We start from the raw sequence: 25,015 nt of genomic DNA on the forward strand, positions 1-25,015 counted from the left end.
TCTTATGCCACTGATGGGGTCATGTTTCTGATAAGGTTTTTAATTACTTATTTAATTTAAGAAGACTTAATGATGGGGACCTTGATACTGAGGCTTTATCCCCCGATTGGCTTCATTTCTGGATTTTGAGAAGTGACGTTTTTATTTCCAGTCTATTTTCCTTCGCTGTGGCTCATGATTATTTTGTCAAGTGAAAATTATTTTTATATTGCACATTTAAAACAACAGTTTACCAAAGTGCTGAACAAGGTTAAAACAAAAAAAACCAATATATATATATACAGAAATTTCATAGAAAATACAAAAGTATTCCTTTTCTGATATGACATGAATGATTTAAAGTAGGAGCAGCCACTGTCATGACTTTGTCCATCATGGTGCACGGTAAGTTAATGTGTGTTTGACAGTGTGTGTTTGTTGCTCTCTGCAGAACGCCCTGATTAGAGAACTGGATCACACCAAGAAGCTGATTGAGGAGTCTCACCACGAGAAGGTGAAGGTTTACGATGCTTCTTTCTTTTGTTTTTACAAATTCAACTTACCACAAATGTGTCACTTAGAGACACAGACTTTATTTCTTCTCCTAAAGTCGTCTGTAAATGTCCTGTCCTGTAGGAGCAGCTCCTGATCGAGATTGAGACCATGAGGGCGGAGAACGAGCAGGGCAGGAGCAGGAGCAACTCCTTATTACATGGGTAAGCAGGTTAGCTAGTCCACAGTTCCTCAGCCTCCGCCCTTTGAGTCTTCCTGATTCCTTTTTATTTGTTACTCCAGACGCTCTCAGCTGGGCAGCACTCCAGATTTCAGGTATCCAGTGTCGGCGTCCTCGCTGATGGACAGTAGCTCAGACCACTATGGAAGTGCTCTCGTGCTGAGGCGTCCTCAGAAGGGACGAGTGTCAGCGCTCCGTGACGAGCCGTCCAAGGTGAGCTGCCTCCTGCGGTCGGCTCCTTTTTTAATGCATAAACAACACGTGAGCTTTGGAGTTTGTCAATAAATTTTAAAGAACACATAAACAGATGGTCATTTGATAAACGGACATCTGAGAACATCTGCATGTAGATTTACCTACTGGTGACTCATGTAGACACTCTGACAGTGAATGATACAATCTAATCAAATCTGAAACTTTAAAGCAACTAATATTGTGTTGTTGTCCAGGTTTAGCAGTTTTGACTAAAAGATGAACAATTAGTTCAACAACAGAATGAAGATCAGTTTTTGTGTTGCTATCTTCACACGTGTTGCTTGTGTCGCTCGCCTCCTCCCCTCCTCCACCTGTTCTTTCTGATGAGTCTCTTCTTCTCTTGTTTCTTTCTGTTTGCATCCTCTCTGGACATCAGCGACATGTAAGTGTTTGTGCGTTGGAGCAGTGACAGTCACTTGTGTCTGTGTTGTGTATTAAATATGCAGCTAATCCTTTATCTGTTTATCATTCCCGGGTCTCTCATCTGCCTCCCGCTTGTCTTCTATCTCTTTTGTCCCTTTTCTGCTCTTTCTGGAACCTTTTTCTTGATCTCTGTTGGATTCCATTGTTTCATACGTGTGTGTGTTGATCCAGGTGCAGACTTTAAATGAGCAGGAGTGGGAGCGAATGCAACAAGCCAACGTGCTGGCTAACGTGGCCCAGGCCTTTGAGAGTGACATGGACACGTCGGACCTGGAGGAGGACAGAGAGACGATGTTCAGCTCAGTGGACATGCTGTCCCCTGGTGGCCAGGCTGATGCACAGACCCTCGCCTTAATGCTGCAGGAGCAGCTGGATGCTATCAACAATGAAATTAGGTGTGAGCAGCTACACAGCAAAGCCAACCTTCATTTAACTCGATGTCTTTCTTCACACGCTGTAGGAATGTCGTGTTGTCAGTTAACATGGCCTCTTCCCCGTCTCCCTGCAGAATGATCCAGGAGGAGAAGGAGAACACTGCTATCCGTGCAGAGGAGATCGAGTGTCGGGTGAGCAGCGGTGACAGCCTGGGAGGACGCTTCCGCTCCATGAGCTCCATCCCTCCTTCCCTGTGTGCGGGCTCGTCGCTGGGCGGCTCCCCCCCGGGCTCGGGTCACTCCACCCCCAGACGCATTCCTCGAAGCCCCAACAGGGAGCTGGACCGCATGGGGGTCATGACCTTGGTAACACTTCCTTTACTTTCATAAGCATCCCAACCAGGACAGTAGATCTGCACTGAAGAACACTTCTAACTAAACACTTGAAATCATTTATCTCATTTCATTCAGTTGTGTACTAATAATTGTGTGTAACCATCTGACTGTGTGTGTATGTAACTTCCCCCGACACAAAGCAGTATTGCTACGATCCCTACATCTTCCAGAGCTCCCTCTCCCAGCAGACCCTAACTTATCTGCCCTGTGGTGCCACTGGCCTCAGCCCCCCTCCTCAGGCCTTTAGCTATGCTCCCTACCTACAGGTACACCCCCCCCCTCCTCCCTCCCTCCTCGGGTGGGTGCAGTCTGCCACTTCCTGTCCGCTCTCTTCTTTTCCACACAGGACTTTTATAAACTCTTTATACCCGCGGTGCATCCATTTGCTGTGAGAATAACTTTGAAGACGTATCTGTAAGCCCCGAGTGGACAGCAGCAAGCAGCTCAACCTGAAGAACTCTGTTCGCCTGTGGATTCAACCGGTGAACGGCGCCGCTCGCTAACTGTCAGGATTTAAGTCACAGGGAGAAGGTCCAAAATTCCAGAAAGGAAGATGAACGACAGAGATTTAGATGTTTGTATCATAAGCAGATAAATGAAGAGTTGACACAGAGGACTCGACCTGTAACATGGATTTACATGGAGCCTTTAAAGACGTGTTTCTGTCGGTCGAGCTCTGAGGTTTGAATTCTTTTCAACACCTGCACTAAATCCAGATGTGTTTAAAAAGCAATAACTGAGCTGGGTGGACATTTTAGATTCCTGAGGCACTGCAGTTTGATGTCGCTGGTTTCCCTGTTAACACCGGAGAAGGCCACACTCATCAGTCCGTCCTTCAGGAATTTGTGATCCTGCAGTCGTTGATAAATGAATGGAGTTCACAGAGTACATGCCCTTGTTTAGATTTGTTCAGTTTGTTGAAGAAGAGTTGTGAAACGTTACAGACTTGAAAGCTCTTCTCTTTTTGCTGATGATCTCCTTTGTCAACATTCATCAATGAAACAAGTCCAAATTAAGATGTTCTGGACATTTTGGGAGATTACATTAATTATTTCCTCGCCCACTCAATTTCCTCTTCCTGTTTGCCTTTTATAGCTCACCACAGCCTCACAGTGTCGGTCGAGGAAAGGAAATGAGCGATTAGGTATTTCCCCCCCGGGGGCAGGAGAAACTCCCATAGAAATGCGGCATGCTGATGGTTTATTTGCTCTGCTAATGCCAGGCCAGTGAGGAATGTAGAGTGGTGAACACCATCCAGCTTTAAGGTGCTGAGTGGAACATGTGTCCAGAACTGCTCAGGTTCATAGATTCATGTTTCTCACAAAGCAGAAGCACTCAGATCATTTTAGAGGAGACGCGTGGTGTTGATTCAGTCTTTGATTCCTCTAGTGTGTCGTAAAGCTTTCATGTGAATGATAAAGTTCTCTAAAGCTCAGTCTGTGGCAGAGGGAGCTGCTCTTCCCCTCAGAAAACCCTGGAGATCCTGAAGCACTTGCCAGTCGATACATGCATGAAGGTAAAAGGCCCCCAGTCACACAGTTTCATTTGTTAGGGGCGTGCACTGAGGAGATTCTCCCGACATTTTGTGGAGAGGCTGAACGTGAGAATGCAAAATCAGAGTAAGTCGCTCCAGATATTCTCAGTTCTCAGACAAAATCTCAGAGAGAGGTCGACCGGATATTCTCTGGAGACTTCACAAAGAGCGAGTGGATGTGTTCATGTGACAGACGTACAGAGCAGATGGATGAAGAGGAGTCCTACGTGATGAAGAGGAGTCCTACGTGATGAAGAGGAAGACGTCAACGTGGACAGACCAGGAGATTCGTGAGCTTTTGGTGATAAGGACATATGAATTTTGTATTCATATGTGAAACACAATCTCCTGAACATCTTCCAACTCAACCATCTCAAAGTCCGTCAGCTGGGATGTCAGCACTCGGCCGGTCGGGGTCCAGCAGCTCAAACTTTAGATTCTACAGAAACTTTAACTCTTCTCCTCTCGACTTCCCTGAACCTCCTCGCGGCTGCACCCCCTCGACCTCCAGCGTGGTTGTGTTGCAGTGTCTCGTGCAGACTGTGTTTCCCAACAGTTGCTCATCTTCACTGCACCTTTCAACTGACTGTTCTACTGAGTCTCCAGTGTGTGTGTTTGTGTGCGAGTTACAAGGGTAAATGTGTGTGTTGTTCCTATTCCTGCTCTTGTGTGTTTGTGCATGGCTTGGTGTTACTGCCAGTCTGTTGTGTGTCTCACTAACTGCTTCTCTCCTCTCTCCTCTTCGCCATGCTTCAGCCTAGTGACCTGCGCAAGCACCGCAGGAAGGTAAACTAGAGATCTGCTGTGCTGGGCTCTGTCAGCCGTCTGTCACCCTCACTCCCATCAACTCCCATCAACTCCCAGTAACTCCCAGTAACTCCCAGTAACTCCCAGTAACTCCCAGTGTCAGGAGTCAAACTCAGATTGAGTTTCTCTGTAGTTCACCTTCTTCTCCTGTGTTAAATTAAATCTTCATAGCCTCTCAGTCACTTGACAGAACATACATTTGTTTTAGTTTTTGATAAGGATATTTATTTTCGCAGTCTGTGACAATCTAGGGTCAAAGTTGAATGAACGACCTGAACAATTCTCCCAGTTTCCATCGTTTTGGAAGCTGAACCCTTGAGTTTCCATCTGTTGTGACTCTAAAGCTCGTCATTAAGAGGAGGGTGAACCAACCGCTGGAGATTAACAGGACTTGATGCTAATTAACCGACTCTAGATTCTCTTTTCAAACACAACTGGTAAAAGTTCTTCACCAATTAAGACACAATCACTACTTTTGTGTTAGGAGTGTTTATTTATTTATTTATTCTTTGCATGATAAAAAGTCTGTAGCACAGATTCTTCTGTTTGAGGGACAGAGTTTCTGAATCTGATTTGTTGAACATATATTACATCAGTGTTTTACATTCCTGCTTTGATTCCACTGTGTCAACGTGTGAATGAACCGGCCCCTGCACCGGGTGTGTGACGGCTCGGAGCATGAAACACACATTGTGTAGCCGTAATGAAACGGTTGTGTTGTCAGAACCAAACGTGATGTCTTCAGTGGTTGTCATCGTCGCCCTCCTCACTAACGTGTGTCTCCTGCAGTCGGCTCAGGACGACAAGGCCACCATCCGCTGTGAGACGTCCCCCCCCACCACTCCACGCTCCATGCGCCTGAACAGAGATGCAGGACACGCCTCCAGCGTGGAGGACATCAGAGACATTCGAGGGTAAGCGCTCTGCCTCACACTGGAAGAAACAAGGATCCAACAACACAATAAAGATTTGTAAAATGTTTGGATCCCCTGAAATATGAACACTCCTCTGATGATGAATCAGCCTCTAGGGTCAGTAGTTGAGAGCTCCTGGTGTAGAGGGCAGATGTCTGAGCCAAGACTCATCTTCCGTTCTAAGGTTTGTTTTATCACAGGAGTTGAGCGTTGGTGTTTTAGGTCGAGATGACATTTTGACTTGTCTCAATCAAAAGCTATTTGCATATGAAGGCAGATAAACTAAAAGCCAATGGCTGATGCATCTCGGTCGATGTGTTATACCTGCTGGAAACCAGAGCCAGCTTCCTCAGCCTTCCAGCCCCAAAGTCATGTCCCTGGCTCCTGCATCTTCTCTGTACATCTGATTACTTGTGCTTTGTTCCCGCAGTCTGGCCGGGCTGCAGGACGGTCAGGGTAGTAACCCCAGCAGCAGCAACAGCAGCCAGGACTCGCTCAACAAAGCAGCCAAGAAGAAGAGCATCAAGTCTTCTATTGGACGCCTCTTTGGAAAGAAGGAGAAGGGCCGCCCCAGCATTCCTGGGAAGGATTCCTCCAGCCAAGGTCAGACACTCTGGACTAACCAGGCTTTTATTCACACTACAGCACATGTTTATATATCTATATATATCTATATATATCTATATATAGATATATATAGATATATAAACCGCTGTATATACTATACTATATAATTTTTCAGCTTAAATCATGAGGCTAGTGAAGATACACACCTCTAGTCACAGTGATAACAAATAAAATAAATCATGTATATAAATAAGGATTGAACCCCTCTGAAGCAGAATGGAATCCTGAGGTGCCTCGAGGTTTCAACCCCTAATATGTGTTTGTTATGTCGCTCCCTGATGCCCGTGTTGTGTTCCAGTCCCTATAATCTCAACCTGGTGTTTGTCCTCAGCTGGCACGCCGGAGGCAGAGAGCTCTCCTAAGGATGGATTAGGAATGGGCACCCTTGGGGGCCCTGCAGACAAGAACCGGAAGCTGCAGAAGAAGTAGGTGGCTTCCTAACGATGTGTCGGCCCTCTGCTGTCTCCACTAATTTACTGGAGCATAATGTTCATAATGTAAAATGTCCTGAGCCGACTCGCCGGCTCACCTCCTGCTCACGCTCACTCTTATCAGCTCATCCCCCCCCCCGTCCCACACTCACTTGTTTCCACTGCACTCATCTCCAGAGATTTGATCACTTTTCTCTTCAGTTTTCTTTTGACACGTTGCCAACACCGTGAATTTTGTTTAGCTTCCTAAATTAGCATCAATTCATTCTTTCTTTTGTTTATCACCCCCCTCTCATTCCACGTGTAGTCCAAAGACAGGGTAAGTTGGTTCATGTTGCTTTTACTTTGCCTTTTCTTCTTCCCTCACTTGGCTTCACATTGACCTCACCAATAACCGAGGACCCCAAACGACTGTCCCTCTGAATGTCTGATGGCTTTTCCGTGCTGCTCTTTACCCTGCTATCCACAGAGGAGCTTAACTAACAGGAATGTGCGTGTGCTGATTTTTAGTGAGTGACAAAACTTTCCTCTCGCAGTTTTCCTATCGCGGCATGAAGTAATGCACTGCAACTACAGGAGAGGTGGTTAATGGCAGAATTCAACCAGATAGTAACTGGTTTCTTTGTGAGTGTTCTTCTCCACAAGTGTAAAATAAGTAATAGACCACCTGAGAAGAATCACTGTGTTCTTGTTGGTGTCCTCAGGATTTCACTAAAGCAACAACAAGAACACTAGTTTCTGTAATATGGCAGATCTGTTTGTGCCACACAGCCCCATCTAGTGGCCGAGTACAGCTTTCTTCATTTGACGTCATCTGAGCTTTTATAGCTGCCTGGACTGTCCAGTAATGTTTCCATATTACAACCTGAGAATGTGCATGAAGTGAATGAGACTTTTCCGGAAGCTAAGGTTTCTCTGTCCTCAATACTTCCCTGTGTGCATGCTCCTTACAGTGGTAGCGGAATGCATTCATACTAAACGTGATTTGCAACGTGGACTCTCAAAGCACTGGTTCTGGGAGAAAACGTCACTAATGATAATTATAAAGTTCCACAGTGCTGAAGCTCCGGCTGTGACCTCAGGTCCTCCGCTAAAGACCCTCGTGGTCTGTAGAGTCGAGGCTTGACAGCAGCAGGAGGAGGTTTCTATGTTTGGTCTCAATACGCCCGAGTTCAAAGCAACATTATGCAAATGTCCCACCTCAAACCAGCAGCTGGATTAAACTGATGTTCAGTGTGAACAAGAGAAAGTTTCCTCCTTCTCTCCCTGAGCGTCTGTTCTCTCTGCTGAGGGGGTTCCATCAACTGAGAGAACCACTGACTGAGAGTCACTGACACAACCAGCTGCAGAGTGAAGCTGAACTGAGATCAGTTCAAAATACTCTGAACTTATTAAAAACCAGAGTTAATCCCCAATATTCAGCAGGAAACTGAGAAACATGAAGGATTCTGAACAGAGTTTGTTACAGCAGCAGCTCTTCTGGGTCAGGAAGCAGAGGATCATGGGTAATATCCAGAGGGACGACGCAGTCAGTCAACACATTGAGAAACTTTTATTTACATGAAAACACCTCATTGCTCGGACCTGCAGGTGGCGCTGTGGCTCAGTAGCAGTTACATAGTGTTGCTTTAACAACACAACTTTCTGACAGAGGTTTCCAGATGAACGCTTCTCTGTGTGAATCTCCCGGGTTTCAGTTTCTCTGTTTTCTCTCAAACTCCTGCTCTCTGTTCTGAGTCTGCATGTCGGTCGACATCTCGGGGTGGGGGGGGGTTGTTTGTGTTCATGTGTATTTTAAAAGGTGAATTTGATCGAGTGCATATTGTGAGTTTTGAACAGGCTTCATGTGATCTGTGGAACGTGAGCTCTTATTGTAAATTGTCTTAAATCCATGTTTTGTGTCTCAGGCATGAGTTACTGGAGGAGGCCCGGCTGCAGGGCCTGCCCTTCGCCCAGTGGGACGGGCCGACCGTGGTGGTTTGGCTGGAGGTACGACACCGACACCCCCCCCCCCCCACCCGCTCCTCTGAAATCTGCTCTCATTGATGACTGTCCATTAACCGCCCCTCTGTCTCTGAGCAGCTGTGGGTGGGCATGCCGGCCTGGTACGTGGCTGCGTGCCGTGCCAACGTGAAGAGCGGAGCCATCATGTCGGCGCTGTCGGACACGGAGATCCAACGGGAGATCGGAATCAGCAACCCGCTGCATCGCCTGAAGCTCCGCCTCGCCATCCAGGAAATCATGTCCCTCACCAGCCCCTCGGCCCCCCCCACCTCACGAACGGTACTGCCCTGTCGGCTCGATGCAGATCGAGGACGACTCATAGTCCCGTGTTCTGCTGAGTCACCTTTCAAAGCCTCAGATCTCCTGATTGATTCTCACATTAACGTTTGAACTTCTTATAAACGTAACATTTACTAACGATGGGATCGAGCTCTGGTGATAACAGGAAATTCTTTTTCTCCTCCTCCTCTCATTCTCTGCCTGCCCTCCGTCACTCCTCCCTCTTTGCACTCTTCTCTCACTTGTGATTGGGGCGGGGGTGTCACATGATCAGACAACAGGAAATGTTTGGGTCACTCATGAAGAAATGGAAACGTTGGCCGCCACACCCCCCACGGTTAGTGCGTCCTGATCGGCCGCTCGCTGGTGGCTTCTCACTTCTCTGGAGACTGTGGAGGTTTGTTCCGAGTTGCCTTCAGGACGTCCAGAGCTCATTGGCCACTTGCACGTGTCCACATCACATGTCCACATCACGTGCACGTGGTCGATTCCTCCAACATCTATCTCATGGTCTCACGTCCTCTGGCTTTCTGGAGACTCACAGGGCAACTTGGAACAAGCCCTCGTTCTCTCTGCTCCTCAGTGATTAGACTCGTTCTTTAGACTTTAAACTGTGTGTTTGTCAGCTAGTGTTTGTGTGTGTGTAGAGTTGTAGTTGTGTGGTAATGTAGTGTTGTGGTAGTGTTGTAGTAGTGTAGTGTTGTAGCATACAGCTGCTGCTCAGATTAACGGTTCTTTTGTGTGTTTGACAGAACCGAGCATCTAAATACAAAATGCTGTGTTCTGAACTAGAGATTTTCTGATACCTTGTTCTCCTCCTGGCGGCCGATACTGAACGTCTGATACCGGTGCATTTAAAAAAGAAAAGAACTTAACACTAAATATTTGCACACACATGTTTAACTTGTGGGACTTTCCAGTGCTCTCTCCTCTTCTCCAGTTCTGCAGCTCTATCAGGGTGAAACTAATATTCTATAGAGAGTCGGTATCGGATTAGATCAGAGATTCACCTGACTCGGCATGTTCGGCCGCTCCAGAGTAATTTCCTCAGCTGGTGTCGGAACATCTCTGTTCTGAACACGGACCATGAATCAAGATGGACGACCCGTCTCCACTTCCTACCACTGTACAAAATGAAGCCAAATTCTTTATCATGTCGTCCATCTTGATTTCTGTGGTTGTGATATGTCCACTTGCATGTGAGACTCTGTGAGGTTTGGGCGATGTGATGAGATCGACTGTGAAACAGAAAGTGGTCACACAACTCATTCTTCTTATTGTGTGTCTGTCATCGGGGACACTTTCTCTGTGAGGAAATCAAGAGAGAACCAAATCTAACACCACACTACTGATTTCCTTCATATCGCTCACACCTACAGTGTCGATGGTCTTATTTTAATGTTTCCTCACCGTTAACTTGTCTTGTTGGTTGATTTATATTTTCCACATGAAGCTGCTCTCCCCCAGCACGGCCGCCTCACTAACCCCCCCCTGTCTCTTCTTCTCACCATGCTCACTCTAACCACGCTAACACCAGGACGATGACGAGGGGAGCTGGGCACAGGTTTGCACACGTTCCCCCGATAACCCCCCCCCCCCCACGCTCACCTCCTTATTCTGTTCTTAACTCCATCTTTGACTGTGTTCAGGAGACGTCTCGGTTTCCCCCCCGCCACGTTTCACTAATTCTGTTTCCATGTTTGGTGATTAACACTAAAAACTAACTACAGACAGACGGGCGTCTGTTCCCCAGTAGTTAGAACGGGATCTGAATGAACCCAGAACATAAAGGCTGCAGCTTTACAAAAGTTACAAACTCTAGTGTACTTCATCTTTTCAACACACTCGCTCAAACAGCGGTCAAGCCTGCTCCTCTCTCACTTCAGACGTTGGCGTACGGGGAAATGAACCACGAGTGGATTGGTAACGAGTGGCTGCCCAGCCTCGGCCTCCCCCAGTATCGGTCCTACTTCATGGAGTCCCTGGTGGACGCCCGCATGCTGGACCACCTCACGAAGAAGGACCTCAGGGGACAGCTCAAGATGGTGGACAGCTTCCACAGGTAAAACACATGAGACGTGTGACAGCCTGAACCGTCCTCTGTGCTGGGGGACTCGTGTTGTGGCCTCAAACGTACGTGATCCAGATGAACAGTGAAGAACGGTTTGTGTGTGTTTCTGCCTCAGGAACAGTTTTCAGTGCGGAGTGATGTGTCTGAGGAGGCTCAACTACGACCGGAAGGAGCTGGAGAGGAGGCGAGACGAGTGTCAGCTGGAGCTCAGAGGTAGGAAGCCCCCCCCCCGGCGTGGTTCAGACTGAGTCACACTCTGTGAGCTGGACGTGTGTGACGCTGCAGTGTCGTTTCAGACGTGCTGGTGTGGAGCAACGAGCGGCTGATCGGCTGGATCCAGGCCATCGGGCTGAAGGAGTACAGCAGCAGCCTCTACGAGAGCGGAGTCCACGGAGCCCTGCTGGCTCTGGACGAGACCTTCGACCACAACACCCTGGCCCTGCTGCTGCAGATCCCCATGCAGAACACACAGGTAGACACACACACACACACACAACATTTCAAACTACACTTTTATTCTATTTGGTCAAAACTTTAATTACAATCCAAAGGGCTTTGTTAAAATGCAGCAGAGAATTTGTGTTTGTGTCAGGACCTGAAAATCAAATGGAAACTTATTGTTGTGTTTCTTCTCCAGGCCAGAACGACTCTGGAGCGTGAATACAACAGTCTGCTGGCCATCGGCACAGAGAGGAGGATGGAGGAGGTGACAGTGCACACACACACACACACACACACACACCTAGTGAACAGCTGAGTTTGAAGGTGACTCCGCCTCCTCTCTTGTAGGACGACGATAAGAACTTCCGTCGGGCTCCGTCGTGGAGGAAGAAGTTCCGGCCCAAAGACGTGCGGGGGGGGTCCCTGGGTGCTTCAGACACGCTCCCCGCCAACTTCCGGGTGACCAGCAGCGGTTCCTCATCTCCCGCCACACAACCAAAGAGGAGCCCGATGGACGGTAAGCAGAGGAACGAGATGTGTGTGTCTGTGTGTGTCTGTGTGTGTTACTCAAACAGTTTCTGATGAGCAGCTTGGCTCTAACGTGTCACGTCTGGAATGGCTTTGTGTCTTTGCTGTCTGTTGATGATGCTGTGACTAACGGCACGTCTTTGCATGTGATCCTCGCCAACATGGACGAGCAGCCAGTGAGTCTATACAGAGGCTGGACACTGGCACAGTCAGGACCTACTCTTGTTAACACACAACGGTAAGAGCACAGCCTCCACTGGTCACTTTGAAACGAGAGCAGCTGTTCTCCTCGACTCTTTCTTTGTTCCGGAGTTTCTCGGCTCTAATAACGCACGTTCTACGCCTCTCCTCTTTCTTCCCTCTTGTTTCTCCACCTTTCCTCCACCTCCATCTTCTCACCCGGCTTCTGCCCTGCTTCCCCCTCTCGTGTCCGTTCATCTCTCTTCTCCCCGTCTCAGTTTATCCTCATTATTTCTATAGGTAGCCGCTGGTCAGAGGAGGAGGGGGAGTTCCCTGCGTTCAAGACCAGGATGATGAACTGAACTTTCAAAGACACTAAAACACGTGTGGTTGTCATCACAGAAAAAACCTTCACTCATCAATCTGCGACTCCCCAGAGGAGACGTGCTAGATTTATCTACATTTGTTATATTTATGTAAACCAATGGGACATTTAATTGATTTTAGAAACGACGTGTAATCCTTTTATCCTCTTAATCGACCCACTTTTTAAGAATAAACCTTTCTCCACTGTGCCCATATTAAGCTCCGCTCTCAGATGTATGTCACTGAATGTTTCTACTGTCTGGAGTTTGTATATTTCTACCAACAGACATTTTATCTAATCTTTTTTATAATCCTGATTCTATTGACCAGATGTACGTTTTTTTTTTCTTCCTCTTTTGATTTGAATTCTAATCATTGAATTATGCTTAAGTGACTTTGACATGTGATATAACTTAATTCATATCCTTTGCCCTTTTTAACTGTTGTATTTCTTTGTAGCTTATTACCTGTGACTTTGTGTAAATGCAGCTCTTAGGTCAAGGGAAGTGTGAATATCAGACAAGTTGCTGGAGTCGTCAGTTTCACAAACTTCTCAGCTCTGAGTCGTCATCACCTTGAGAAGAACTTCTGGCACGCCGGGTGGTGGCGGCTGCACATCACGTGAAACACACACACACAATATTTCCTTTTTCTCTTCTTTGTTTTTTCACATCTGCGATACCAAAATGAAACTCTTGAATTTAAGAAGTAAAGCCATATATCAGTAGCGGGGGGGGGGGGAAACAGGGCTACTTTCAGATGCAAGCGAAACAGAATTCCAGGTTCTCTCCCGTCGACCTTGCATGCAGAGACTCCTCCACTAAACCCCACCCAGCCCCCTCACACCTCGTGTGTCCCTTTAAACAAAACGAACCTCCCTCACCTCTGGAGGAACAGTCGGACTCTCGTGAACCGACGAGTCCGGAGCGATGGACCAACTTCACCGAGGCCTCAGTGGATCCATCACCATCCACCCAGAATCCCCTTTTTTAAAAACACTTTGTATGAGGATTTCATATCAAGCCTTATTGTTTCTGAACTCATCTGTCGTCTGCTCTTATTTATTACTCATCAGCGTTCAGAGCTCCAGCCCGTTTGTTTCCCACGTCTTAGTTCGTTCACTCTCAATAACACCGGTTCCACCGCGAGCCGCTCGGAACCCACGAGCTTCCTGTCCTCTCTCTTCATGTAGTTCAAGCTTCGAGTAGAGACACTTCTGTCGGAGGTGTCGTCACGTAGGCACAATGCAAATCATATTGCTGTTGTTTTATTCCCGCTCCTCCACCTGTTGAATTTTCTGATCTTGTAACTATGATGTACAGTCTGAGTACTTATAAACTATTTTTATCACAGTATTATTTATTGCTTACTTTCAATAAAATACTGAAACTTATTTTCCAGTGCAGACACGAAGTCTGACGCTTCTCTTTTCAGCCTCGAAGTGTTTTACATGTGAATGTGGGATTAGTCGACTCAGTTTCCTCGTATGAATGAAATTTGCTGTTAAACAATTACTTGGAATTAATTTCCAATTATATAAATGTATACATGAGTTTAAATTGGGTGCACAATAAATTCTTATTTTCTAAATAATGCCAAAATGAAATGTTATTTCCCACTTTATTTTCATGTTTTATAACGGCAAGTTCACAAGATTGTTTCTGATGAACATAAAAGATTCTCTGATGCAAAAAAGTATTTTATTACAGTTTCATTTGTAGAAACAAAGGCTTCAACAGTTTTGGGTTTGAATGTTAAATTAAAAAACTTAAATATCAATATTTTTTTAACTCTCAGACCTTCTAAAAGTGGACGTACACAACAGGTTACTGATGTCTCTTTACAAGTTTTAGATTAGAAACTACTAAATTATAAAATGTGAATAAAAATAATTAACATACACCTAATAAATAAAATCTTGATTCTTGTAGGTTTATCTTAAACCCGTATATACGAGACGTTTTAATAAATAAAGAGAAAAGAGAATAAATATTATTAAATTAGAAGCCTGACTAAAAGGGTGGTTTACTTTTTTTGATTGAAAAGGGTGTATTCAAATAATGTAATACTAATTCAGTATTACATCATATTACATAACTGTCTAAACATAGCAACTGGTATTAATTGTTTTAATGAATTATTTTCTAGTATTTTTGTTATTGATTACAAGGACAACATGGGAGTTTCTCACTAGTTTTTATTTTAAAATAAAACTAAATTAAAAGATTTCCTGTAGAATAAAAATAAGTATTTAAATCACTTTACAGAAAGGTTCCGTTATTATGTTTTAATCTATTTATCATCAGTAACAATCTGTTTCATTATAAAAACATTTAAACGCTGTTTTTAGTTCAATTGAAGTTTCAGGAAAATGCTTCCCTGTCCCCGCCCACCCGGTGACGTCAGGGCTGGATACTGGGAGAGCCGGAAGTGATCCGGACGGACTCGTCGCAGGTTCGAAGCTGAGACAGGAGCCGGAAGCGGAGCGCGGATACCGGGGACACAGCAGCGACTCACCGTTCCCTCTGACCGGAGCCGCAGTCGTCGTGGACGGTGAGTACCGGGGCCCGCAGCCGGGGACGCGACGCCACACGGTGGCTCCAGTTTCCATCAGGATGCGTGTTAGCATTAGCCAGTTAGCTAGCTGCTGGGAACTGGGACAGGAAGTGAAAACCCAGTCAGACGTGTTTTTATTAAAATGTCTCGGAGCGCTGAGTCCTCCGGTTCTGACTCGACCGTCGCCGAGGTGCTGGCCCCGGGTCCGCAGCCTGAGAGGCGGCAGGACCCGGGAGCTGCTTCGGGTCGGAGCAGGAACCACCGCAGGAATGAGAACTTCCGGTTCTGGTGGAAAATGATTCAAACGTCACGTGACAGAACCGAGCTCGACCCAGTTCGTCAGGTCCGACATCGACCGGAGACTCTGAACCGGGAGCAGCGGCTGCTCGTTCCCCGGAGCAGCCTCACTCCTGTGGGCCTCCCCTCGCTCCTGGGCCCGGGGGGCGCAGCAGATGGGTGCGGTTCTCCTGAACCACGTCCCCGGCCCGCAGGTCAGGGCTGGGCCCGGTCAGGAGGACCCTGCTCCGGGGACAAGTCTCCTGACGAGTCGGGATCCAGTATCAGCACAGGAAGCTTGTTCAGATCCGAGGTCTGGAGAAGATCCAGAATCAGACCAGAACCGGGTCTCTGTTCAGATCCTGTCTCTAACAGGAGAGTCTTTCTAAAGTCTGGTTGACGTCTAGAGACATGTCCTCTGTGTCCTCCTTGTCCTCCTTGTCCTCGTTGTCCAGGAGCAAATCCTCCAATCGAAGGCTCAGCAGGTTACAGATAATGAAACTCAGCAGTGTGCACATGAAGCAGAGTTCAGTCCAACACGTCTACTTCCTGTGTGTCATGGTGCTTCAGACACGGGTCGGATCGAACCCGTCCTCTGAGACCGTCTTAACAAAGTGTGTCCACCCAGCTGGTGGGACACAGAGGTTGTCCCAGGTCACATCTGTAACAGCTGTCAGGGTGGAAGCGTGAAACCTGTGTGACAGTAGATAACACCATGGGTCGGTCTTTGGTTTAAATGTCCTCCAGGTGATTGTCTACCTCTACGTGTCCTCAGCCTGTCCTCAGCCTGTCCTCAGCCTGTCCTCAGCCTGTCCTCAGCCTGTCCCCCTGTGACGTGTCTCTCCTGTGTTTCAGTTGGAGTGACGCAGCCTCTCTGAAGATGTGGAAGGCCTCAGCAGGACAGACGGTCAGCGTGCCGCTCGATGAGGGAGGCGATGACTGGGAGACCGACCCGGACTTTGAGGTTTCTGTGCTCCTCGATTTAACCTGACTCCTCCTTGTGTCCTCCTCGTGTCCTCCTCGTGTCCTCCTCGTGTCCTCCTCGTGTCCTCCTTCCCCCCTCCTCATCGCCTCTTCTCTCCCTCCTCCTCTAGAACGACGTGTCGGAGAAGGAGCAGCGCTGGGGCGCCAAGACGGTGGCCGGCTCGGGACACCAGGAGCACATCAAGTGAGGAAGAGTCAAATGTCCCCTGTCCCCCCCCCCATGCTGCTACATGCTTTGTTGAAGGCCCTGTTACGAGTCCCTGTGTCCTCTCCTGGTTTAGCATCCACCAGCTGCGTGAGACGGTGTCCACAGAGCACACCAGCCTGAGGCAGAAGGAGCAGGACAAGGAGCCCAAGGCCTCGCACGGCTACGGGGGGAAGTTCGGAGTGCAGCAGGACCGCATGGACAAGGTAGAGCCCCGAGACTAGATGAAGCTGGACCAGTGAGTCGGGGTCTGAGGACTCCATCGCTCAGATCATGATCTCATGTGTGTCCACCTGAGTCTGAAGAACGTGTCTGTTCTTCTGAGTGACACGAGAAGATCAAATGTCCTCCTGCTGCTTTTTCATGAAGCTGAATTCAAACCAGGTCACGACCTCCTGGAGACGAGTGTTTAACAAGAGCTCAGTGTGAAATGCAACGTTCGTGTGTGTGTGTGTGTCTGTGTGTGTCCATCCACACCCCTCTCTCTCTCTCTCTCTCTCTCTCTCTCTCTCTCTGTGTTGTGTGGTCATTGTAGCATGAATGTGATGACTGAGCACTGAACACACACACACACACACACACACACACACACTCAGCAGCGTCACCACCTCAAACCCCTGGCTGTGTTCCCTGCTCTTTATTTATCACAGTATCAACACACCAGATAAACTTTGTGCTTTGCTTCATGTCCTTGACTCCCACAGTCCGCTGTGGGACACGACTACCAGAGCAAGTTGTCCACCCACTGCTCCCAGACGGACACGTCCAAGGGCTTCGGGGGGAAGTTTGGAGTTCTGGACGACCGCGTGGACAAGGTACTTCCTGTCTCTGTCCAGCACACTGCCGTCAGGGACTGACTCTGTGGACAAAGGGACATGTCGAGTCTGTTCTGAAGTGAAACAGCTTTCAACAGTGAAACATAGAACTGTGCCGGGGATCGAACCAACAACCTGAGTGAGTTTGTTTCTTGTGTGTGGTTCCAGTCGGCGGTCGGGTTCGAGTACGCCGGGAAGACGGAGAAACACGCCTCGCAGACAGGTGAGCGCCCGACTCCACCATCGCTCGTCTCATCCTCCACCGGCCGGCGGCTTCTGTTACCCCTGCTTCACCCTGACCTTTGACCCCTGCCCCTCCTCCCTGTGCAGACTACTCCACTGGGTTCGGGGGGCGATACGGCGTGCAGGCGGATCGGGTCGACCAGAGCGCCATGGGCTTCGATTACCAGGGAAAGACCGAGAAGCACGAGTCCCAGAAAGGTTTGTCTCGACTTGTGAGGGATTCACACCGACACCCTCAGACACGTCGGCCTCGCGGCTTCACGCAGGTCCAGACAGATCCTGTTGTTCACCCTCTTCATTCCTCAGCCTGTGTCCTCGCATGTCAGTCCCCAAAGAATGTGTTGATCTCCACCTGCTCTCGGTTGCATGTGGGATCTGAACTCTGAGTCTGGAGCTGGTTTACGACCCAGCTGGTTCTCAGGGGACGTGAGACCATGTTCATTTCTTTGTGCAGATGAATTCCTATTCTTCCTATAATCTTTTCACCTCTGGAACACGAGAGGCTCTGAGTTCCAACATCACAGTGAAACCTCAGATCAACTTCAAAGTTGGATTCATTCAATGCTGACGAAGGAGATGAAGCGTCTTCCTGTGAGTTGACTCTTCTCTCCTCGACTTTCACAGACTACACGAAAGGCTTCGGAGGAAAGTTTGGCATCGAGACCGACAAGGTGGACAAAAGCGCCATGGGCTTCGAGTACCAGGGCAAAACGGAGAAGCACGAGTCACAGAAAGGTGAGTTCGATCTCCTGAGTCACACCTGATGTCAGAGGAAGCCTGGGAAACTAAACGTGAAATTAATTCATGTCTCGCTCATTGTTTTCCACCTTGAGCTGTGTGTGCCATAATCATCATTATATACTAAATGTCTGCTTTAACATAAATACACACAATTATCAACGCATGTCCTTTTCAGCCACTAGAGGGAGCTCTATCAAACCCACAGACTTTATAAAGATGGATGCGTCTCTTGCACTTTTGACAACATTTACAGTCAGAGACTGAAGTTGAGATCCTGCAGTGGAGCCGCCCACACATGCTCTAGACCAATCCTGAGTCAGCCTTACCTGTCAATCATGACGTCTCGGACAGTTTGTGTTTCATTTAATTAACTAACTAAAACCAAACTCATCAGAAACATGAAAGGGCAGAACCCATCTTTGAGAAATATTGATTGAACTTGTACTTTGAGACTTTTAGTTTTGTCCATGTCCCATCTGCTCACATGGAGGAGGCAGAGGACAGGACGTCTTACGTGTTATTACACCACAAGAAATGTTTTACTTCCACAATAAAACTGGTTTCCTCCACGTCATGCACACAAACTGGTTTCAGAACGAACGCTGATGTGTATCTTTGTGTATTGTGTGTCTTCACAGACTATGTGAAGGGCTTTGGGGGGAAGTTTGGTGTCCAGACCGACCGACAGGATAAATCCGCTCTGGGATGGGACCATCAGGAGAAACTGCAGCTCCACGAGTCTCAGAAAGGTACTGGTCTGAGTTCATGGGTTAAGAGACGTGCAGCTGAGATCTACCAGTTTGATGTGAGTGTTCATATAAAACATTAGAGCCCTGACAGAGCAGCTGATTGACACGCAGAGCTTTGAACGAGGAGCTTTTCCACCTCAGTGATCACCAGCAGCCTGAACTCAGCTGGATTTGTTTTCACTGTAAGAACTTCCCTCTCCGCTCGGATGTGGGTTCGTCTGTGGTTTGTGGATTTGCTCGTTCAAAGGTTGACGACTTCCTCAATCTGCGGTTTAGAGAGAACCCAGAGAAGCAGGCGGCTCAGAAAGAGGAAGTGGATCCAGAGCTCAGATTCATATCAGCGTGTCGGACTCTGAATCTCTCACAGAAGATTAGAAGAAGATAATAAGTTAATGATTTAAAGATAAAAGATTTGCTCTCTTCCAAATCAACTCGTGAGAAGAGTTGAGACTACATTGTGTCTCCATTGTGTCACCCTCAGGGCAGGTGTGTTGTCTTTGAATATATGTGTGTGTGTTGTTGTGTGTCTGTCCATATACATGTTGTGTTGCAGACTATAAGCGTGGGTTTGGAGGGCACTATGGGGTAGAGGAGAGGCGGGACCAGTGTGCCCTCGGCTATGAGCACAAGGAGAGCCTGCCCCCCCCACAGACACACTCCTTCCTCTCAGCCTGATGCTTCTGCTCTGGCTCCATCTTCCCAACAGCTGTTGTGTTATAAGAGACAGACCTCCCCCCCCCCCCCCCCCCTGCAGCACCATCTCATTAACACGAGAGGACGAGATGTTAGAACAAGACACTGGTGTCGATGTACACACCTGTGTGTGTGTGGGGCCCCGCTGGCCCCCTCCTGGCAGCGCCACTGCATCGAGCTGCCCTTTGAGTGTGAATCAAGACCAGAGAGTCTGATATGAAAACAGACCATAACGTTCTTCCTCTGGTGTTTGCAAATCATAACAAGACCTCAGTTCCATGACCCCCCCCCCCCCCCGCTGTTTCAATCCTTGCTGAGTCGATGTTTGTGAGCTTGAGCATGATGTCATTTGAGCACAGAGCATTTTACGGAGTCAAGATGGCTGCCTCCCTCCAGCCTCAGTCGACTTCATCTGAACCGCCTCCGACCCGACGCCACCTGATTAACAGAGTGTGGTGGTGAAGCCCGATGAAGAGAAGAAGTTAGATACAGTGAACTGGTCGGTGGTGGTTTGTGGTCTGAGCTGGAGGACTGGTTCTGATGGAGCCGACTGGGTGGAGTCTTAACGAGCAACAGAAAGTCACCTTCACTCGTCTCCTGTCCACAGATTACTCCAAAGGCTTTGGAGGGAAGTTTGGAGTCCAGAACGACCGCATGGACAAGGTAAAGTGTGTGTGTGTTTGTGGGGGGGGGGGGGGGGGGGTGTACAGGGCTCAGTCTAATGTCTTTATGTCTCTGGTGGACAGAGCGCGGGGACGTTTGAGGACGTGGACAAGCCGACATCATCTTATCAGAAAACCAAACCTGTGGAGGCCGGTGAGCGTTGGTCCTCCATGTTGAACAACGTTTAGCAACATGTTGTGAGGTCTTCATCACGTCTTCTCCTCTTCTTCCTCCCGGCTCAGTCGGCAGCGGCACAGGAAGCATCAAGGCTCGCTTCGAGAACATCGCCAAGCAGAAGGAGGAGGAGGACAGGAAGAGGACGGAGGAGGAGCGAGCGCGTCGGCAGGCCAAGGAGAAGCAGGAGCAGGAGGAGGCGCGCCGTAAAATCCAAGAGACGCCCAAAGCTCCGTCTCCTGCTCCTGCTGCGAGTCCCAGCCCCGCCCCCAGCCCCACCCCACCCGTCCAGCGCAACCCCACCCCCAGCCCCACCCCACCCGTCCAGCCCGCTGCAGCACCGGCACCATACGTGAGTCCTGATGGTTTCCTCTCACATAAATCTGTGAAGTTGTAACATTCAGCTGCTCTGTGTGTCGCTCTCTCCTCCGAGTCTGGAAGGGAGGCGGAGTTAACGCCAACACACCCCGGGAAAGGCCCCGCCCCCAATTGAGGCGATAAATGCCAAATACCTTTGAGAAGAACGGCAAAGACAACTGAATACAGGGTCTCCACATGGATCCAACACTTAGATCCATTTATACATGAATATGATCTTCAGTTTGTGTGAGTGAAAGTCATCTTTGTGTTGTGACAAGTGGCTCAACAGGTCATTTATTGTGTGTCTGGTCAGGTGGTGGAAGCAGCTGAGGAGCACGGAGAGCAGCTGTACGAGGCCGAGCCGCAGAGTCAGCCCGACCAGCAGGAGGAGCTGTACCTGACTCCTGAGGATGCCAAGGCCACAGGTGAAGCTCTCATGACTTTGTGTTGATGTAGAGACACAACAGAAAGATGCAGGGGAGAAGAATCACTCATCAGCTTTCTGCACTGTCATCGTCTGAGAGAGAGTAAAACTGAAAGAGCCTCAGAGATATGAATCCTGATACCTAGAACCAGCCAGTCCTGTAAAGATGTGTTTCAGCTTCTCGTCCTGTAACAGAGCGACTTGTTCTCCTGCAGACACGCAGCAGGACGAGTACAGCGAGGACGTCGGGCTGACGGCGGTCGCTCTGTACGATTACCAAGCAGGTGGGACATGGCACTTTAAGGTCAAGGGTCACTGTTGAATCACGTGAGGTCTGCACATCTGGAGCAGCTGTCTGGACACTAACCTCTTTCTTCTGGTTTCAGCCGGAGAGGACGAGATCTCCTTCGACCCGGACGACATCATCACCAACATCGAGATGATCGACGAGGGCTGGTGGAGGGGCGTGTGCAGAGGCTCCTACGGCCTGTTCCCGGCCAACTACGTGGAGGTCCGGCAATGATGACCCCTCCCCCCCCCCCCCCCACGAGAGGACCCGCCTCCTCCTGCAGGAGAAGAGGAAGGAGACCATTTAAAATCCCTGTTGTTTTTATTCCTTTTCACACTTTCCTCTGTTCACATCATCTGATGCTTCAACGCTGCCTGAGACGTCCTCAGGTCTCCTGTCCGCCTTCCTTTACCCCCCCCACCTCTGGCCCATGTTCAGTCCATGTCGCTCTGTGCAGCAGCAGACGAGGAGGAAGAGTCGTGTTCCACTGACACTAAGAGAATCTATAGAAAGAAGCTTTGCTCTGCTCTGCTGCTCTGGAGAAGCTTCTCAGCCACGAGCTGCATGTGTAGGTCGAAGGTTCTTCTCCTTCTCAAGGTTCTGATCAGGTGTTGAAGATTCTTCACGTAAAGCCAAGTTCACACTACATGATCTTAAAGCCGTCAGATTCCCTGTCGGTTTGCTCATGGGCTCTGGTCGAGTTAATTGAGCCTGAGCTGCTCGCTCTCATCTTCACAACAGCTTCACCTCCTCCACGATCAGTCGGACCCTCTGTGTCTCTTCTCCTCTGTGTTGTGTCCCCCCCCCCCCCGTCAGTCAGCCGTGTCGTGTGAACTCAGACCAACAGCAGGTCGTAGTGTGAGCTGCTCTGTGATGGGTTTGAAAGTCATGTAGTGTGAACTCTGCTTTAACGTCGTGTGCGTCTTCAGTAGCTCGAGCTTTAAGGTCAGCAGGAGCAGTCTCATGTGGACTAGACCTCCACTCTGGATTATTCTGTATATTGATGCTTTATTGTGTCCGGTGCATTGACTGTGGACCAAACCACCGCTGACTCCTCGTGGTCGGTCTGAGAACCAGTTGCTGGTTTGCACAGGAGTTTAAATTCCAGGTTGAAGCTGCACTAGTTGATTTATTGAGCTTCCTGTCGAGTGAATCAGTTTGATTACGTGTGATCAATAACGAGGCTTCCTCCTTTACTGACGCTTCAGGGGCCCAACTGTCCAATGACAAGAGAAACAGAAACACTATAGTTCATAGTATTATTTGAATCCTCTTCATACATTCTACAGGTTAATTACCGATGTTTAGAATCATGTACAGAGGTGAAGAGTTGTGATGTGTATTTGTGGATGCTCCTGTTTTTGTGTATGATTTTCGATGAGGAGTGATGACGACTGACCTCAATATGACCAACCTGCAGAGAACATCAGTCAGGGAAGAGGCCTTCAGCGAGTTCTCCAAACACTAATTATTTCTGACAGACGACTGGTCTGCAGATGGCAGGAGTGTAGCTTAGACAGGTGTGTGTGTGGGAGAGAGAGAGAGAACTTTCATTGAATTCATCTTTTGGGGTTTAATAATAAAAAGTGACCTTTTTCAAATGCATTATTTTTATCTGTACCTCTGTTTGCTTGAGTCACTTCATTACCTGCTTGTTCTTTTTTTTTAGTTTCAATAAATAAACTATCAATGATTAAACTGTTTGGATGCATTTTTATTTCTCTTTTAAACTTTTAAACCCCAGAAACAAATGAGTTCATCCTTGACTCCAAATTCATGTTTGTACCAAATATGAAGAAATTCCCTGAAAGCGTTCTTGAAATATCTTGTTCACAATCGGTTCTTTTTCACTGGGTCACTTTCAAAAAAGCCTTTATTTTAATATTGGTAACATTGTCTCCAAAGGTAGTTTGTTAATATATTGTTTTGTTAAACATGCATCATGTTTTAAGGAAAAGCATGAAGCCGAACCCTGGGCTACTGGTGTGCGACCGGGTCCCAGTGGAGCTGCGTGATCGTGACCAGAGGAAAACGTGAGTCCAGGTTCACCTCCGCTGAGATCCTCACGTATTAACGACCTAGCCGCGACAAAAATAGTCACGAACGCAAAGGCTACAGATAAATGCTAGCGGCTTGTATTGCTGTCTACAGACTTCCATGTAGCCAGTGCTCATCCTCATTACCTCTTCGCCTTTGAAGAATGTGCTGCAGCTCGACATCAAAGGAATTTTTCCTGGCTAAACACATGGGAAAGATAAAGCTACACCCGAGCAAAGCTCTCGAACAACCTGCGATTATCCAAAAACTATAACTCTGTCCGCTCTGTGAAAACACCGTGAGAATCTCACGACTCTGCCGAACATACAGACATTTTGTTAGAGTTAAGAAATGTGACCGTGGGAGTGAATTAGAAAAGTTTGACTGATTTGCTCCTTCCAGAAAGTTTCTCTCCAAATGAACATGAGATCCGATGGAGAGGAACTAAAAAAGGCTCTGATAGATTTCATGAGGTTCTCCTATTTTGGATCTAAAAATCCTGTACGACAACTTCCATTTGTGTCTTTGAGAGCAGAACACAAAAAGAAGCTGAAAATCCGTCCCTCGCCGCTCTCGCTCTAAATGGGCGAGAGACCTTGACTCCCATTCACTTATTTTGGGCTGTTTTTCGGCAATTGTTGAGCGAACATCTGGGCGAACGTCTTGGAAGTCGTTCGATGTGTTGCATCATCTTAAAACATCAAAGGCACAACATGCCAATCATTCTACATAGACTCCCTGTGATCCCACATGGAAGGGCTTTGGTTATAGGTGATGTCTCACCTCCACGCACAGATCCAGAGAACACGATCCAGAGAACACGGAGTCAGAGAACACAGAGTCAGAGAACCCAGAGTCAGAGAACATGGAGTCAGAGAACACAGAGTCAGAGAACACAGAGTCAGAGAACATGATCCAGAGAACACGATCCAGAGAACACGGAGTCAGAGAACATGATCCAGAGAACACGATCCAGAGAACACAGAGTCAGAGAACACGGAGTCAGAGAACACAGAGTCAGAGAACATGATCCAGAGAACACAGAGTCAGAGAACATGGAGTCAGAGAACATGGAGTCAGAGAACATGGTTCATGAAGCAGGAGTCAGAGAACATGGAGTCAGAGAACACGGAGTCAGAGAACATGATCCAGAGAACACAGAGTCAGAGAACATGGTTCATGAAGCAGGAGTCAGAGAACACGGAGTCAGAGAACACGGAGTCAGAGAACACGATCCAGAGAACACGATCCAGAGAACACGGAGTCAGAGAACACGATCCAGAGAACACAGAGTCAGAGAACACGATCCAGAGAACACAGAGTCAGAGAACATGGAGTCAGAGAACACGGAGTCAGAGAACACGATCCAGAGAACACGATCCAGAGAACACGATCCAGAGAACACAGAGTCAGAGAACACGATCCAGAGAACACAGAGTCAGAGAACACGATCCAGAGAACACG

General features: G+C 48.0%; 2 protein-coding genes across 10 annotated transcripts in view; both read left to right on the plus strand.

Moving 5' to 3' along the window:
- Positions 1–13,735, plus strand: part of ppfia1 (PTPRF interacting protein alpha 1) — a 34,559-nt gene extending 20,824 nt beyond the window's left edge. For 2 of the 8 annotated variants that reach the window (XM_062388107.1, XM_062388587.1), the window contains 20 exons: positions 431–493; positions 616–695; positions 775–925; positions 1,562–1,785; positions 1,899–2,130; positions 4,451–4,480; positions 5,291–5,415; positions 5,846–6,018; positions 6,374–6,467; positions 8,381–8,462; positions 8,556–8,756; positions 9,031–9,093; positions 10,294–10,320; positions 10,643–10,818; positions 10,943–11,040; positions 11,124–11,299; positions 11,465–11,533; positions 11,617–11,785; positions 11,970–12,034; positions 12,255–13,735. In XM_062388107.1, coding sequence (XP_062244091.1) covers positions 431–493; positions 616–695; positions 775–925; positions 1,562–1,785; positions 1,899–2,130; positions 4,451–4,480; positions 5,291–5,415; positions 5,846–6,018; positions 6,374–6,467; positions 8,381–8,462; positions 8,556–8,756; positions 9,031–9,093; positions 10,294–10,320; positions 10,643–10,818; positions 10,943–11,040; positions 11,124–11,299; positions 11,465–11,533; positions 11,617–11,785; positions 11,970–12,025 — 2,289 coding nt within the window. In that variant the 3' untranslated portion in view covers positions 12,026–12,034; positions 12,255–13,735. The remainder of the gene's footprint in view (positions 1–430; positions 494–615; positions 696–774; positions 926–1,561; positions 1,786–1,898; positions 2,131–4,450; positions 4,481–5,290; positions 5,416–5,845; positions 6,019–6,373; positions 6,468–8,380; positions 8,463–8,555; positions 8,757–9,030; positions 9,094–10,293; positions 10,321–10,642; positions 10,819–10,942; positions 11,041–11,123; positions 11,300–11,464; positions 11,534–11,616; positions 11,786–11,969; positions 12,035–12,254) is intronic. The other 6 variants (XM_062388026.1, XM_062388362.1, XM_062388440.1 and 3 more) reach the window with 4 other exon arrangements.
- A 1,002-nt stretch (positions 13,736–14,737) lies between these two features.
- Positions 14,738–23,212, plus strand: LOC133954302 (src substrate cortactin-like). 2 transcript variants are annotated; one of them, XM_062388778.1, is made up of 16 exons: positions 14,738–14,895; positions 16,030–16,138; positions 16,269–16,342; positions 16,440–16,569; positions 17,068–17,178; positions 17,347–17,401; positions 17,509–17,619; positions 18,046–18,156; positions 18,801–18,911; positions 19,465–19,557; positions 20,170–20,267; positions 20,351–20,420; positions 20,510–20,793; positions 21,115–21,226; positions 21,441–21,509; positions 21,612–23,212. In XM_062388778.1, the coding sequence occupies exons 2-16, from the start codon at positions 16,055–16,057 to the stop codon at positions 21,746–21,748; spliced, it is 1,650 nt and encodes a 549-aa protein (XP_062244762.1). In that variant the 5' UTR covers positions 14,738–14,895; positions 16,030–16,054; the 3' UTR covers positions 21,749–23,212. The 2 variants fall into 2 exon arrangements, with proteins under 2 accessions (XP_062244762.1, XP_062244684.1); XM_062388700.1 differs by lacking the exon at positions 19,465–19,557 and having other exon boundaries at positions 20,212–20,267.
- Positions 23,213–25,015: the final 1,803 nt, after the last annotated feature.

Source organism: Platichthys flesus, chromosome 1 (genome assembly GCF_949316205.1).
Source record: "Platichthys flesus chromosome 1, fPlaFle2.1, whole genome shotgun sequence".
Classification (NCBI taxonomy): domain Eukaryota; kingdom Metazoa; phylum Chordata; class Actinopteri; order Pleuronectiformes; family Pleuronectidae; genus Platichthys; species Platichthys flesus.

Bases quoted from the DNA above. Each gene is read 5' to 3' on its own strand.
- LOC133954302 (XM_062388778.1), top strand. From the start codon at position 16,055: ATGTGGAAGGCCTCAGCAGGACAGACGGTCAGCGTGCCGCTCGATGAG. The intron at 16,139-16,268 runs GTTTCTGTGCTC...CTCCTCCTCTAG, and splicing joins AGACCGACCCGGACTTTGAG to AACGACGTGTCGGAGAAGGA. The intron at 17,620-18,045 runs GTTTGTCTCGAC...CGACTTTCACAG, and splicing joins GAAGCACGAGTCCCAGAAAG to ACTACACGAAAGGCTTCGGA.